General features: G+C 39.0%; 2 protein-coding genes across 4 annotated transcripts in view; one reads left to right on the forward strand and one right to left on the reverse strand.

Annotated features, from left to right (window-relative positions):
* Nucleotides 1-1,650, forward strand: part of WDR45B (WD repeat domain 45B) — a 15,583-nt gene extending 13,933 nt beyond the window's left edge. For both annotated transcript variants that reach the window (XM_081320422.1, XM_081320421.1), the window contains exon 10: nucleotides 1-1,650. This exon is cut by the window's left edge and continues 1,114 nt beyond it. The gene's annotated coding sequence lies outside the window, so the exon portion shown is untranslated.
* Nucleotides 1,651-9,162: 7,512 nt separating this feature from the next.
* FOXK2 (forkhead box K2) overlaps nucleotides 9,163-14,278 on the reverse strand; it is a 60,933-nt gene continuing 55,817 nt past the window's right edge. For both annotated transcript variants that reach the window (XM_081315868.1, XM_081315869.1), the window contains one exon: nucleotides 9,163-11,027. In XM_081315868.1, the coding sequence (XP_081171994.1) occupies nucleotides 10,831-11,027 (197 nt within the window). In that variant the 3' untranslated portion in view covers nucleotides 9,163-10,830. The remainder of the gene's footprint in view (nucleotides 11,028-14,278) is intronic.

The raw sequence follows: 14,278 nt of genomic DNA on the forward strand, positions 1-14,278 counted from the left end.
TGTGGGTTTGCATGTTGCTTTAAAATGTGTACTTAATCATGAAAGTTATTTTGCACATCTTTTGTAATATTCTTTCATTAAAAATGACTAATTTACTGTATTCAGTTAATGGTAGCAGAGCTGGTGCTAATTTTTCTTACAATTTTTGTAAAATGTGTTATATTGCCCGAGAGATTCATGTCCCGTCATCCATACTCTGCTCCCACTTAGTACCCAAGGTTCAGACCTCCCAAAATGTTTAGGAAGAACCACTTTCTCATTCATCATTAAAAACATGAAGTTCTTCCTTGCTCCAAGATTGAGAGAAGTCAAGAAATACAAATCTCACTTTTTACACATGGGGATTTTATTTCATAAATTTGCAAATTCATCTTGAAAGTAATAGTCTGCTCATACTTTGAAGGGACTGAGGAGAAGTGCTGTGTACAATCAAAGTAATGTGTTGATGAACTTGGGTTTTCCGCTTCCAAAGGGAAAAACTGTTCTTGAGGTAAGCAAGTGTTAATGTGCTGCACTGAGGGCTGTCTGAAGTTGAACTGCAAGTTACCAATTGACGTCCACACTGCAATCAGTACTGGTTTGTAAATAAACCTTATTTAATCTATAGATAGGGTATTCATGGTATGCTAAGCCAGGTTTAGCTACAACTATCTCACCAAATGGTGTAAACACAGCCAGTTACAGCTCTTTAAACAAACAAACAAAGATGAGATGGCCTAAGCAAGATCAGAGCTATGTCACAGGCACTGAGAATGAACCTCTCCCAATCTTGGTCTCCCCAGCTTACCCTCTGCCTTCTAGGGACTGAAATACAAAAAAAAAAAGCTGCAGTACTTTCTGAAGCCACTCTTGCTTCTCTGTTTCAGAGACCCAAGACTAAACCACTAGAGTTATTGCTTTTCATTGTACTTGGAATTGTTTGCGTTCCAGAATTCATATTGATGGGAGAAGGCTTTTAAACATTAAATACTGCTATTTAGATGACAGAGCCATTATTCTATTCTCTAAACTTAAAGCATGAATACAAACATTCATTTATTCATATCAAACATTAAAATAATTCAATGTAACTAGTGTAATCTGTTTGCCAGGTTTGGATTCACACTAAAAACACATGATTTAAATTTTCAAATTACATTTGCCACTTTTTTTTTTACATTTTTGCTAACATTTACATAACCGGTTTAGATAATTTCCCTCCCAAATATATAAAGTGTAGGAGCTATTCAGGAATGTTTCTGTTTATGTGACCTCAGATCCCTAACAGCCAGACCAACTTCAGGCCACTTTTAAGACCAACAATGTTCATACATAATCAAGTCATTCTGCCTGGTTCATAATCCATGTAGTAACATGTCCCAACTCTTTTAAGCAAACTAGGCTTTTTAGAACAAATTATATTGGCTGTCCCCTTCATGGATTACTGACTTGTCGTGGTGAAGGGGCTTGCGTAATTCAATGAAGCTATGAGCTATGCCGTGCAGGGCCACCCAAGACGGAAAGGTCATAGCAGAGAGTTCTGACAAAATGTGATCCACTGGAGAAGGAAATGGCAACCCACTCCAGTATCTTTGCCATGAAAACCCTATGGACATGGTCAAACGAGATGACAAGACTGAACATCAACATCTTAGGTATCAGCGAACTAAAATGGACAGGAATGGGTGAATTTAATTCAGATGACCATCAGGTATACGACTGCGGGCAAGAATCCCTCAGAAGAAATGGAGTAGCCTTCATAGTCAATAAAAGAGTAGGAAAAGCAATACTGGGATACAATCCTCAAAATGACAGAATGATCTCAGTTCGAATCCAAGGCAAACCATTCAATATCACAGTAGTCCAAGCCTATGCCCCAACCACCGGTGCTGAAGAGGATGAAATTGACTGGTTCTATGAAGCCCTACAGCACCTTATAGAACTAACACCCAAAAATGATGTCCTTATCATCATGGGGGATTGGAATGCTAAAGTAGGAAGCCAAAAGATAACCGGAATAACAGGCAAGTTTGGCCTTGGAGTACAAAATGAAGCAGGGCACAGGCTGATAGAATTTTGTCAAGAGAATACGATGGTCATAGCAAACACTCTTCCAACAACCCAAGAGACGGCTCTACACATGGACGTCACCAGACGGTCAACACAGAAATCAGATAGACTATATGCTCTGCAGCCAAAGCTCTATACAGTCAGTAAAACAAGACCAGGAGCTGACTGTGGCTCAGACCATGAGCTTCTCGTTGCAAAGTTTAGGCTTAAACTGAAGAAAGTAGGGAAAAGCACTAGGCCACTCAGGTATGAATTAAATCATATCCCTGTTGAATATACAGTAGAGGTGACAAATAGATTTAAGGAATTAGATCTGATAGAGTGCCTGAAGAACTATGGACAGAGGTTCGCAACATTGTACAACAGGTAGCAACCAAAACCATCCCAAAGAAAAAGAAATGCAAGAAAGCAAAATGGCTGTCTGAGGAAGCTTTGCAAATAGCTGAGGAAAGGAGGGAAGCGAAAGGCAAGGGAGAAAGATACGCCCAATTAAATGCAGAATTCCAGAGAATAGCTAGAACAGATAAGAATGCCTTCTTAAATGAATAGTGCAAAGAAATAGAAGAAAACAATAGAATAGAGAGGACCAGAGATCTTTTCAAGAAAATTGGAGAGATGAAGGGAACGTTTCATGCAAAAATGGGCATGATAAAGGACCAAAATGGCAAGGACCTAACAGAAGCAGAAGAGATTAAGAAGAGGTGGCAAAATTACACAGAAGAACTATAAAAGAATGAGCTTAACGTCCCTAATAATCACAATGAGGTGGTCACTGACCTCGAGCCAGACATCCTAGAACACAGGTCTGCATCCCGTGGCTCCGGAGCCACATGCGGCTCTTTCAGCCGTCTCCTGCGGCTCCCAGTCCTCTGCCATGTGCAGTACAAAAAAAAAGCGGGACTAAAAAAGTTCAACCAATCAATTCAAATATGCAGGGTAGGTGCATATCTCGCCTTGGCTCCACTCTTCAGTCAAACCCTGTTTTGCACATGCGCGCATGTACGCACATTTGCACACATTTTTTGCGGCTCCCAGTTTTTCCTTTTGTGAGGGAACCGGTTCCGAATGGCTCTTTCACAGTTTCAGGTTGCTGACCCCTGTCCTAGAAAGTGAAGTGGGCCTTAGAAAAGCTGAGCAACAACAAAGCTAGTGGAGGTGACAGTATTCCAGCTGAGCTATTCAAAATCTTAAAGACAATGCAGTAAACGTGCTACACTCAATTTACCAGCAAATTTGGAAAACTCAGCAGTGGCCACAGGATTGGAAAAGATCAGTTTACATTCCAATTCCAAAGAAAGGCAGTGCCAAAGAATGTTCAAACTATCGCACCATTGCACTCATTTCACATGCTAGTAAAGTTATGCTTAAAATCCTACAAGCTAGACTCCAGCAGTATGTGGATCGAGAACTACCAGAAGTACAGGCAGGATTTCGAAGAGGCAGAGGAACTGGAGATCAAATTGCCAACATACGCTGGATCATGAAGAAAGCTAGAGAGTTCCAGAAAAACATCTACTTCTGCTTCATTGACTATGCTAAAGCCTTGGATTGTGTGGATCATAACAAACTGTGGCAAGTCCTTAAAGAGATGGGTATACCAGACCATCTTATTTGTCTCTTGAGAAACCTATATGCGGGCCAAGAAGCAACAGTGAGAACTGGACACGGAACCACTGATTAGTTCAAAATTGGGAAAGGAGTCCGGCAAGGCTGTATACTGTCGCCTTGCCTATTTAACTTATATGCAGAGCACATCATGAGAAAGGCAGGGCTAGATGAATCAAAAGTTGGAATTAAGATTACCGGAAGAAATATCAACAACCTAAGATATGCAGATGATACCACTCTAATGGCAGAAAGTGAAGAGGAGCTAAAGAGCCTCTTGTTGTGAGTGAAGGACAGTGCAAAACGTGGGTTGAAACTAAACATTAAGAAAACCAAGATCATGGCATCTGGCCCTCTCAATTCCTGGCAAATAGATGGGAAAGAAATGGAGTAGTGACAGATTTTATTTTCCTGGGCTCCAAGATCACTGCAGATGGGGACTGTAGCCAAGAAATTAAAAGACGCTCCTCGGGAGGAAAGCCATGGCAAATCTAGACAGCACACTAAAAAGCAGAGACATCACCCTGTCAACAAAAGTCAAGGCTATGGTCTTCCCAGTTGTAATGTATGGCAGTGAAAGCTGGACCATAAAAAAGGCTGAGCGCCAAAGAATTGAGGCCTTTGAACTATGGTGCTGGAGAACACTCCTGCGAGTCCCTTGGACTGCAAGGCGATCAAACCGGTCAGTCCTAGAGGAAATCAACCCTGACTGCTCTTTAGAAGGCCAGATCCTGAAGCTAAGACTCAAATACTTTGGCCACCTAATGAGAAGGAAGGACTCACTGGAAAAGAGCCTAATGCTGGGAAAGATTGAGGGCAATAGAAGAAGGGGACGACAGAGAATGAGGTGGCTGGATGGAGTCACTGAAGCAGTAGGCGTGAGCTTAAATGGACTCCAGAAGATGGTAGAGGACAGGAAGGCCTGGAGGAACATTGTCCATAGGGTCGCGATGGGTCGGACACGACTTCGCAACTAACAACATTGGCTGAACTTGAGTAACTACCATTTGTGATCAATGTTGATTATATTCTGAGTTGAGCTTAAATAGAAATAATTTGGATAAAGGAGACATGGTAGTGGTAATCAGGATCACCAGGTAAAATGACTTAACATCTGAATATGCTAACCATTGGGTTCGTATCATTGCATTAAGCCATTGTATGGTTTTGTGTTTTAGCATATGTGAACCCATCCAATTGTGATTTGTTCAGACAATTCAGCTTGCCTGAAACAAGAGATTGTTTAATGAATGATAACAGACCTAAATCTCTTGCACATTATTTCCCTCAATAAAATCATGCTAGGAGTGAGATGCAACTTCTTATTGGATTATATGTAGTTGGTTTTGCAGTGTAACAATGATTTACAGTAAGTAGCATGTATATTTATGGGCACTATCCAATTCAAGTTGTAAAATAAGGAAGTAAAGGGATACAAATGACAAAATCTGTTTGCTATCACCAGATAAAACACCAAGACATGTATTTATCAGATAATCAGAATCAAAAACATAATTGTGACATGATTATATCACCTATTGCTATGGACATTAGTGCATTGTTAGATTGGATTGATGCAGTGTAGTAATTCATAATAATGGAAGTTTAACATACAGTACAAACCCAATTGCTAGTTCCTTGGCTGCTTAAACGGAAAAATGGTTATAAGTACATAGGATAGAAAGTCAATTCAGCAATCCTAGTAAGATCCTTTTTTGCTTGTTTGTGTCTTTGACTTCTGATGACATCCTATACACAACTCCTTGCAGTTTTCTTGGCAATAATTTTCAGAAGTGGTTTGCCATTGCTGCCTTCTTCCTAGGGCTGAAAGGGCTTGCCTGGCCCAAAGTAACTTAGCTTGCTTGGTGCCAAAAGTGGGATCAGGATTCATGTTCTTGCAGTTTGTAGCCTGGTGCCAAACCCACTGTTGTAATAAGATTCAGAACGCTGCAATTTGAAATATTCTACATTTCACCTGCTATTAGTTATTTGCTCTAGAGACCTGCATTATATTTTTTCATACATATCAGAGTAAATTTAACTGTATCTATAAATTACAGCTGTTAAAAAGATAAGCTGAACTCTTGGTGACTGCAGAGCCAGGTTAATGTAGTTTTGTTGGCAAAAGTAAGTGGTTTGCCATCAATTTCCATGGGAATTTTTTTTTGGATGCCTAAGTGGAATTTATAATTTTGGGATTTTTAAAAAATGGTTTCTCATCCAAGTACAAGCTCTGATACTGGCTAGCCTTTTATGAAATCATCAACTTGAAATCTAATAGCTGACCCTACACCTGCTGTTTCTTGACACTGAATTTACTCCAATGAATAAACTAATACCATGATATACTACCAATAAAAGATCAGATTTCTTCATCTATGAAACAGTAGCCTTACACCCACTTGCCCTAATACTGTGAGCGACAACTAAAAATGGTACCTCTGTCATTTAAAATGAACTTAATTAGCAATAGCCTCAAATTGTTTAGGTCATCTGGAAACCAATATAAAGGAACAAGTTCAGTAATTTGTAGTACAATCAACTATTGATACAATGATTCTTAAACTGCTTGACCCAATCACACTTTTCCCATTCTCAAATAAGGTGATTACCTCAACAAAACTCTCAAGCTCTGTTGTCTTACAAAAATATCTGGCAGCAGCAGTTCCAAACTGGATTCTCAACTCACAAACAAGCAATTACAAATTGCTCCATTACCCCAAAGATGTGTCCAAATCATTACAGACCCACCGTATATAAATACTAAATTCTAATTTTCAGATTTTCTACTCTTCATTATTATTTTAAGAATTACATATACTTTTTTTCACTGCACCGTTTAGCTAATTTTAAATCTTGTGTTTTCTGGAAAAAAAACAACCAGCAATAATTCCCCTCATTATTAATGGATAAGCAATATCATTAGCCCTACGTTCTATAATTGCACATCTTAGTTCTCGCTTTGTATGTGTACTTATCCTACAATGGAACATGAATGAAAAAACAGTTGTAACATTAAACTAGGATTTATCCAGTGTTTATTTTCATACAAACTCTTCGGTTATAGAAACCTGAGTGTTAAAATTTTGGTAAGAAAAGAGAGCAATATTTTCAGAAAATGTTCCCAACTTTAAGTATGGCTGTTTTATTTTTCCTGTCTGCTAGGCAGATGGAATTTTGTAAAAAGTAAAGCTAAGACAAGTACCTCAAACATCCATCACAAAAATAATTTGGAGATCATAGCACCTATGCCCACTGCTTGACTCCTGCCCTGAATGAAGATTATATCACATGTCTCCCAATGTGCCCTCAAAATCTGAAACATCGGTTTTCCTAAACTTCAGGAACAGATTTGGACAGCTTGCGGAGGGGGGGGGGGCAGGAAAATGTTTGTTGTCATAGCAGAAGAGCTATGACATCAGAGGAGATGGTAACTCTGCTCTACAGGTGAAACTCGAAAAATTAGAATATCATGCAAAAGTTCATTTCAGTAATGCAACTTAAAAGGGGAAACTAATATGTGAGAGTCTCATTACATGCAAAGCAAGATAGTTCAAGCTGTGATTTGTCATAATTGTGATGATTATGGCTTACAGCTCATGAAAACCCCAAATCCACAATCTCAGAAAATTAGAATATTGTGAAAACGTGCAATATTCTAGGCTCAAAGTGTCCCACTCTAATCAGCTAATTAAGCCATAAGCACCTGCAAAGGGTGGTCTCTGTCTGGTTCAGTAGGAATCACAATCATGGGGAAGACTGCTGACCTGACAGTTGTGCAGAAAACCATCATTGACACCCTCCATAAGGAGGGAAAGCCTCAAAAGGTAATTGCAAAAGAAGTTGGATGTTCCCCAAGTGCTGTATCAAAGCACATTAATAGAAAGTTATGTGGAAGGGAAAAGCATGGAAGAAAAAGGTGCACAAGCAGCAGGGATGACCGCAGCCTGGAGAGGATTGTCAGGAAAAGGTCATTCAAAAGTGTTGGAGATTTTCACAAGGAGTGGACTGAGGTTGGAGTCAGTGCATCAAGAGCCACCACACACAGACAGATCCTGGACATGGGCTTCAAATGTCGTATTCCTCTTGTCAAGCCGCTCCTGAACAACAAACGTCAGAAGCGTCTTACCTGGGCTAAAGAAAAACAGACCTGGTCTGTTGCTCAGTGGTCCGAAGTCCTCTTTTCTGATGAGAGCAACTTTTGCATCTCATTTGGAAACCAAGGACCCAGAGTCTGGAGGAAGAATGGAGAGGCACACACTGCAAGATGCTTGAAGTCCAGTGTGAAGTTTCCACAGTCTGTGTTGATTTGGGGAGCCATGTCATCTGCTGGTGTTGGTCCACTGTGCTTCAGGGTCAAGTCCAGGGTCAACGCAGCCGTCTACCAGGAGATTTTGGAGCACTTCATGCTTCCTTCCGCAGGTGAGCTTTATGGGGATGCTGACTTCATTTTCCAACAGGACTTGGCACCTGCCCACACTGCCAAAAGCACCAAAACCTGGTTCAATGACCGTGGGATTACTGTGCTTGATTGGCCAGCAAACTTGCCTGACCTGAACCCCATAGAGAATCTATGGGGCATTGCCAAGAGAAAGATGAGAGACATGGAGACCGAACAATGCAGAAGAGCTGAAGGCCGCTATTGAAGCATCCTGGTCTTCCATAACACCTCAGCAGTGCCACAGGCTGATAGCTTCCATGCCACGCCACACTGAGGCAGTAATTGCTGCAAAAGGGGCCCAAACCAAGTACTGAGTACATATGCATGCTTATACTTTTCAGAGGTCCAATATTGTTCTATGTACACTCCTTGTTTTATTGATTGCATGTAATATTCTAATTTTCTGAGACTGGATTTGGGGTTTTCATGAGCTGTACGCCATAATCATCACAATTATCACAAATCACAGCTTGAACTATCTTGCGTTGCATGTAATGAGTCTATCTCATATATTACCGTAGTTTCCCCTTTTAAGTTGCATTACTGAAATAAATGAACTTTTGCACGATATTCTAATTTTTCGAGTTTCACCTGTATAATTATTCTTCTTGACAAGTAGCATTCAAATATTTCTAAGAGTGAAATAAGAGCAAAAAGCAATAATTTCTGGAATATCTTGCTCAGGTTTAAAATAGCCACGAAAGCAGAAAGAGGTTAGCAACAGGCTAAGAGCAATAGATTTAACAGTCTTCATATTAAATTCTTTTGTTTTGACTTCTCTACCTAGCTCATAAACTACAAAGATTACAGTGATATGAGATAACTTCCAAGTCTAAACCATTTGATTGTCTTAAACATTTTACCAGATTTTTTTTATTCAAAAACTTGCAGCATTTTTCCTAATACTCATGAAATAGTAATTTTATAACCAAATGTTTTATTAATAATGCAATATCATTATTTCTGAATTAATGACCACAGCACAAAAAGTAGAATGCTGCAGATACAGAAAATGTTTTGCTTCACCCAGCCTATAGTGGCTGTTATAAATCCAGCTAGTGTACATCAATTTTTCATAATCTGTTTAATATGTATTATCTTCATTGACAGTGTAACAGCAGCTCTACCGTGTGGGATAACATGATACTTGGTACAGATTTCTCATATTTGGTCTTCTGATAAAACATTTCGAAAAACTGACTAAATGTAAGCCATTCCAAGCCATTTCAGTCCATCATCAAAATACAGATTCTTCTTGAAATGATAAAAACATATAAATTATAGCCCAAAAGAAAAGAAAAACAGCAAAAGACAAATCAAAGGTTAAAGCCCAGTTTTCACCTTTAACTCACCTTAAATATGTGAAAGGGACAAGAAACTATGTGAACTGGACAAAAGAACAGTCTCAGCTGTTAGTTTAGTTCAGTAACAAAACATGAATTCTTCTTTCACAACTCGAAGAAACCTTTAAAATATTCCAACTGCCGAACACATTTAAAAGAAAACTATTTCATTATACTATAGTAGTCACTGTTAGAAAACCACAGTGGCCACTCTTTAATGAAACCTTAGAAGGTCTCTGTAGGACATCAAAAGTTAAACTCATCAGGTTATATTTCTATTGTTGAATGCTTAGCTTAAAAATATTCAATATACCTCTGACAAGATAGTTTTATCTTTTTAAAAGGACATGTGATAAAAGATTTTTTTTCTAAATGAACAGTCTGTCATTTTAAACATACACAATATTATGCGAGACTCTTTTTACTTTAGACTGGAAAAATTTGCCAGGGACAAAGTCAACACAAAGTAACAAACAGCAAAAGGTAGCAAGAAAGAGAAACAGGTAAGTGCAGCTCTGGTCAAATTCATAGCAGTTCTTTACGTCAGTTAACAGTTCATTTACACTGTATTTCTAATCAGTAACATGCAAGCCCAAAGAAGCATTTGATCACTACACAAGGTAATAAAATTTGATTAAGTTTATCAGGCAACTGCTAAAATATGAAAATTTGCAGATGTAACAAATTAGCTTTATCTGAACTTTAACAGGACAAAATTAAATCATTCCATTGGTTAAAAAACCCTACATTCAGTTTTACCGAACAAAATTTCACATGAAAAGTAGTATGTGATTCCAAAGTTTCTGGAGTAGAAATGGAGTGATCTGAAATGTCAAAGACCCCATTATTTTGAAAAAAAAAATGAAAGTACACATCAAAAATTTCTAATTCCACATGTGAACAACAAAATACTGCATATCTACCAACAACTGCATTGGGTAGGTAGGTCATTATGAAAGGCTAGCTGCCAAGATGTTGGAAATGGCTCCTTGCCTCTGTTCCCTTTGAGGAATATACAATCGTTTGAAATCCAATCACGCGAAGAACTTATCATGCTGGGATATATTCCAATATTCAATCTTTAAAATAGGTTTTTAAAGTTGCTATCTTCCCCAACTTTTTCCTCTCAATGTACATGTATAAAGAGTCTCTTCAGAACAGCAAGGAGAAATGGAAGGGGGAGGGGGGTCACAGCCTCCGGACTAGGATCTTTTAGACATTTTTTTTTAAATTAAGGAGTTCTAAGGCCACCTGTGTTTCTCAGTGCTGAAAGATGAAGTCACAGGGCCCCTTTCCCCGCCATGAGAGAACATGTTCAAGAGTTTAGATGTTTAAATGTCTCATTTTGGCACCAAGGACCATTGTTTTTAAAAGACATATTCCTCCACATTCCTAGTTCTTGTTGTTTTGTTCACTCACTGCCACAGGTGGGGTTTCAACATTCACAGCTATGACTATCTTCTCCCCATCCTCCGTTTTGATCCGTTTTAAGTCTTGCTGTTCAGACTGATCTCCGTTCTGGCGTTTGGTTGGAAGAGAGGCTGATGCAGATGCATGAGTTGCTAACATGTGTAAGGGACTTGCAGCAGCTGAAAAAAGAATGGAAGGGAAGGGAGAGAATACATGAAAACCAGGCAAATCACCAGTAACTTTTACTCTGCCACCAAATATTACATTACCTAAAATACCTAAATCTCAGCTTAAGGTCCCAGGCTCTCCTAATATTGTATGAATACTTGCAGCACCTGAACTTACCTTAAAATTGTGGCTAAAGATAAAGACAAGTACTTAATCGTATGAGAAACTAAAAGCAGTAATAGAGAAGCACTAAATCTGCAAAGATAACTTGTGCTACTTTCAATACCCTAAGCCACCCCAAAAAAAGTTTGTGTGGCCATATTCAGGGCACCGTATCTATGCAGATACAGGTAGTCCTCGACCTGCCCATTAGGGTTGCAAGTGGTGACAACTCTTAAGTGAGGCAGCCTGGCTCACTTGATGCCACTGCTCCACCTGATGCCACTGTTAAATGAGTGTGGCTTGTTAAGTGGTACCTAATGGTTGGGGGAGACCCTGGGAGCTGCTTTCCAAAGCAGCTTGGGAGCCTTTTTACTGCCTGTCCGACTTCCTTTAGAACCCAGCTTCTACCATGCCAGTGTGGTGCGTGTTTGTGCTTCCGTTTTCCTTTTGAGCTGAACTTTTTCTTCAGCTCCTCAAGGCAAACAAGCCGCAGAAAGATTTTGCTTCATTTCCTCCTTTCCTCTATCTTCAGCCTGGCAGTGTCTCATCAGGGTAAGTAAATTACAGATTTGGTCACCCTCTCTCTAGGCAATGCAGAAAATTTGGCAAATTAAGTGGTTAAAAGGGATTGAGATTTTTTATTTTTTTATTTGGGGGGGGAGAGTTTAGTTTCAGCCTCTAACGAGGGAGGGTCTGTCCCTCCCAGGTTTTCTTTATTGAAGAAATGTGGATTTCTGGGGGAGGGAGGGGTTAAGCAAGGAAAAGGTTTGGGGGAAACTGGTCCTGAAGCTGCTGCCTTTGCAAGAAGGCAGCTGGCTTCCCCAAAGCTGAGGAAGTGTATGCAGTCTCCCAATGGCCAGCTGATCTTGGCAGAGGAATTGTCAAGAGCACTGAAAATGGCGGCTGCTTTCAGGAGGCACGGGAGCAGGCCCAAGTGCTACAGGGTCCCATCGGCTGCAATCATTGTAAGTTTGAAACAGGGTCATATGTAGTTCTGAGGGGAGTCTGTTGTAACTTTGAGCGGTTGTTATCTCAAGCACTATTAAGTGACTGGTAGTATCTCAAGGACTACTTGTACAATCTTGTAGAGACCTCTGGAAGACAAAACAATCTTGTTCACATGCATTTTCCTACACTCTAAGGACATACTTCCATGCTCAGTTTTGGCAACGCATGCTGAAAATTGAAATTTTAGAAGAAGATGACGATGATGATGATGATGATGATGATGATGATGAAAGCAAACCATGTATTCTCATGTGTTTCTTTCATTCACGTATTGCCAGAATTATGTAATTCCTGACTGCTTCTAATCATAAAAACATATTTTTTTTCTTAGCAAAAAGCATTCAGGATTTCTTTAATGGACATATTTAGCAAAAGTCTTCCAATTATTTGAATGCCTTAAGACCACATGCAACAGTTCCTTAATTATGCCCCTTTTGAGAAAATAGGTCAGTAGCTTTTTTGATGCTAGGAAGAAACAATCTAGATTACTGCAATAGTTGAAGCTCAGTGGAATATGAATCAAACTTCCAAGAAATCTGAGGGATCTTATCCAGGCACTCGCCAGGAGTCAACAATGACTTGAAGGCACATACACAAAAATGTGACAAAAATATAAAACCTCAGAATTAATGGCTGAAATACAATGATGGAAAAAATAAAAGTAACAAAAACAGTATGTCAGCTGATTCCGCAGAATTGGCTCTGGAAAAGAAGCCACTGGGCTAAGTTGCTTAGCAATCCCAAAGACTCATGGGTATTACCAACTGTATGGAATTTTTTAAATTCGTAAGATTTTTTTTTTCAACTTAAGTCCAGAAATTATCTGTTATAGCAGTCTGCATAACTGAGTCTTGCAATCACCAGTGCGTTTTTTCCCAACATGGAACCTAACAAATTGCATGTTCCTACTCCACTATTCGATTATTCTGAGAAAATATGATGGCGCATATTACTCTGAGTAATATAAGGAAGATATACCCTTGACAAAAGGAAGAAATAATTCACTGTTATTAATGTGAGATACAGATATAATGAAAACCAAAGGATTCTGGCAGATTTCTCAGAAAAAAAAGAATAGGCTTGGGTATGGCTCTGCAATTTCCTTTCCCTTTGATTTTAAATGGGATGGAACAGAAGGAGGAAGTAAATCCTTTTCTTTGAAAGTTTTTGTCCTATGCTATGCAATAACTAGATCAGATTTTATAACAATCTGTTAAAAGGGGAAACACAAACACAGAACTGTTTCAAAATAACTATGTACCTCTCTGGAATGATATCAAAAAGGACTTAAGATGGAATAAACTGCATTTATCACTACTGGGTAGAATTTCTGTAATTAAGATGAATGTTTTACCAAAGATGCTTTTTTTGTTTCAGATGTGACCAGTATTTGCAACTGATATTCCATTTAAAAAATGGCAGATGGATATTTTTCTAAGTTTATATGGCAAGGGAAAAAAACCAAAGAATTAGATATAAACTACTGCAAGATGTTAAGGAAAGAGGGGGTCTGGCTTTACCAGATTTGAAATTGTATTTTGATGCTTGGTGTTTGGTCGGCCTAAAAGAGTAGGTAAACCTCAAGAATAAAAAGCTACTTGATCTAGAAGGTCATGAATTATTTATGGTACAACGTTAAAGTAAATGTTGATTTTAACAACCACTTTGTTAGATATGCCATTCTAAGAATTTGAAATAAATATAAAATGAGCTTTTCTATGAAGATACCTCTCTGGGTATCCCCAGGAAGCTTTTTTTTTTTTAGAAAAGAAATGGTGGCAAAACCAGACTGGTGGACTTATGGTTAAATAATATCTTTTAACTTTGGTAACCCTATCCTCAAGTCCCAAAGGTGCTTTTTTCATGAGGCAACTGGACTTTCTTGTTTTTCTTGAAGACATTTCGCTTCTCATCCAAGAAGCTTCTTCAACTCTGACTGGATGGTGGCGAATGGCAGGATTTATACATCTTGCAGAGTCTACAGACAAAAACACTGCTGGGCCATGGGCTCATCTGTGGCCAATCTCTACATGGAAGAGGTAGAAACCAAAGCCCTAAACTCCTTCACAGGAATTCTACCCACTCGCTGATA

The sequence above is a fragment of the Vipera berus genome, assembly GCF_964194415.1.
Source record: "Vipera berus genome assembly, chromosome: 2".
Classification (NCBI taxonomy): Eukaryota; Metazoa; Chordata; class Lepidosauria; order Squamata; family Viperidae; genus Vipera; species Vipera berus.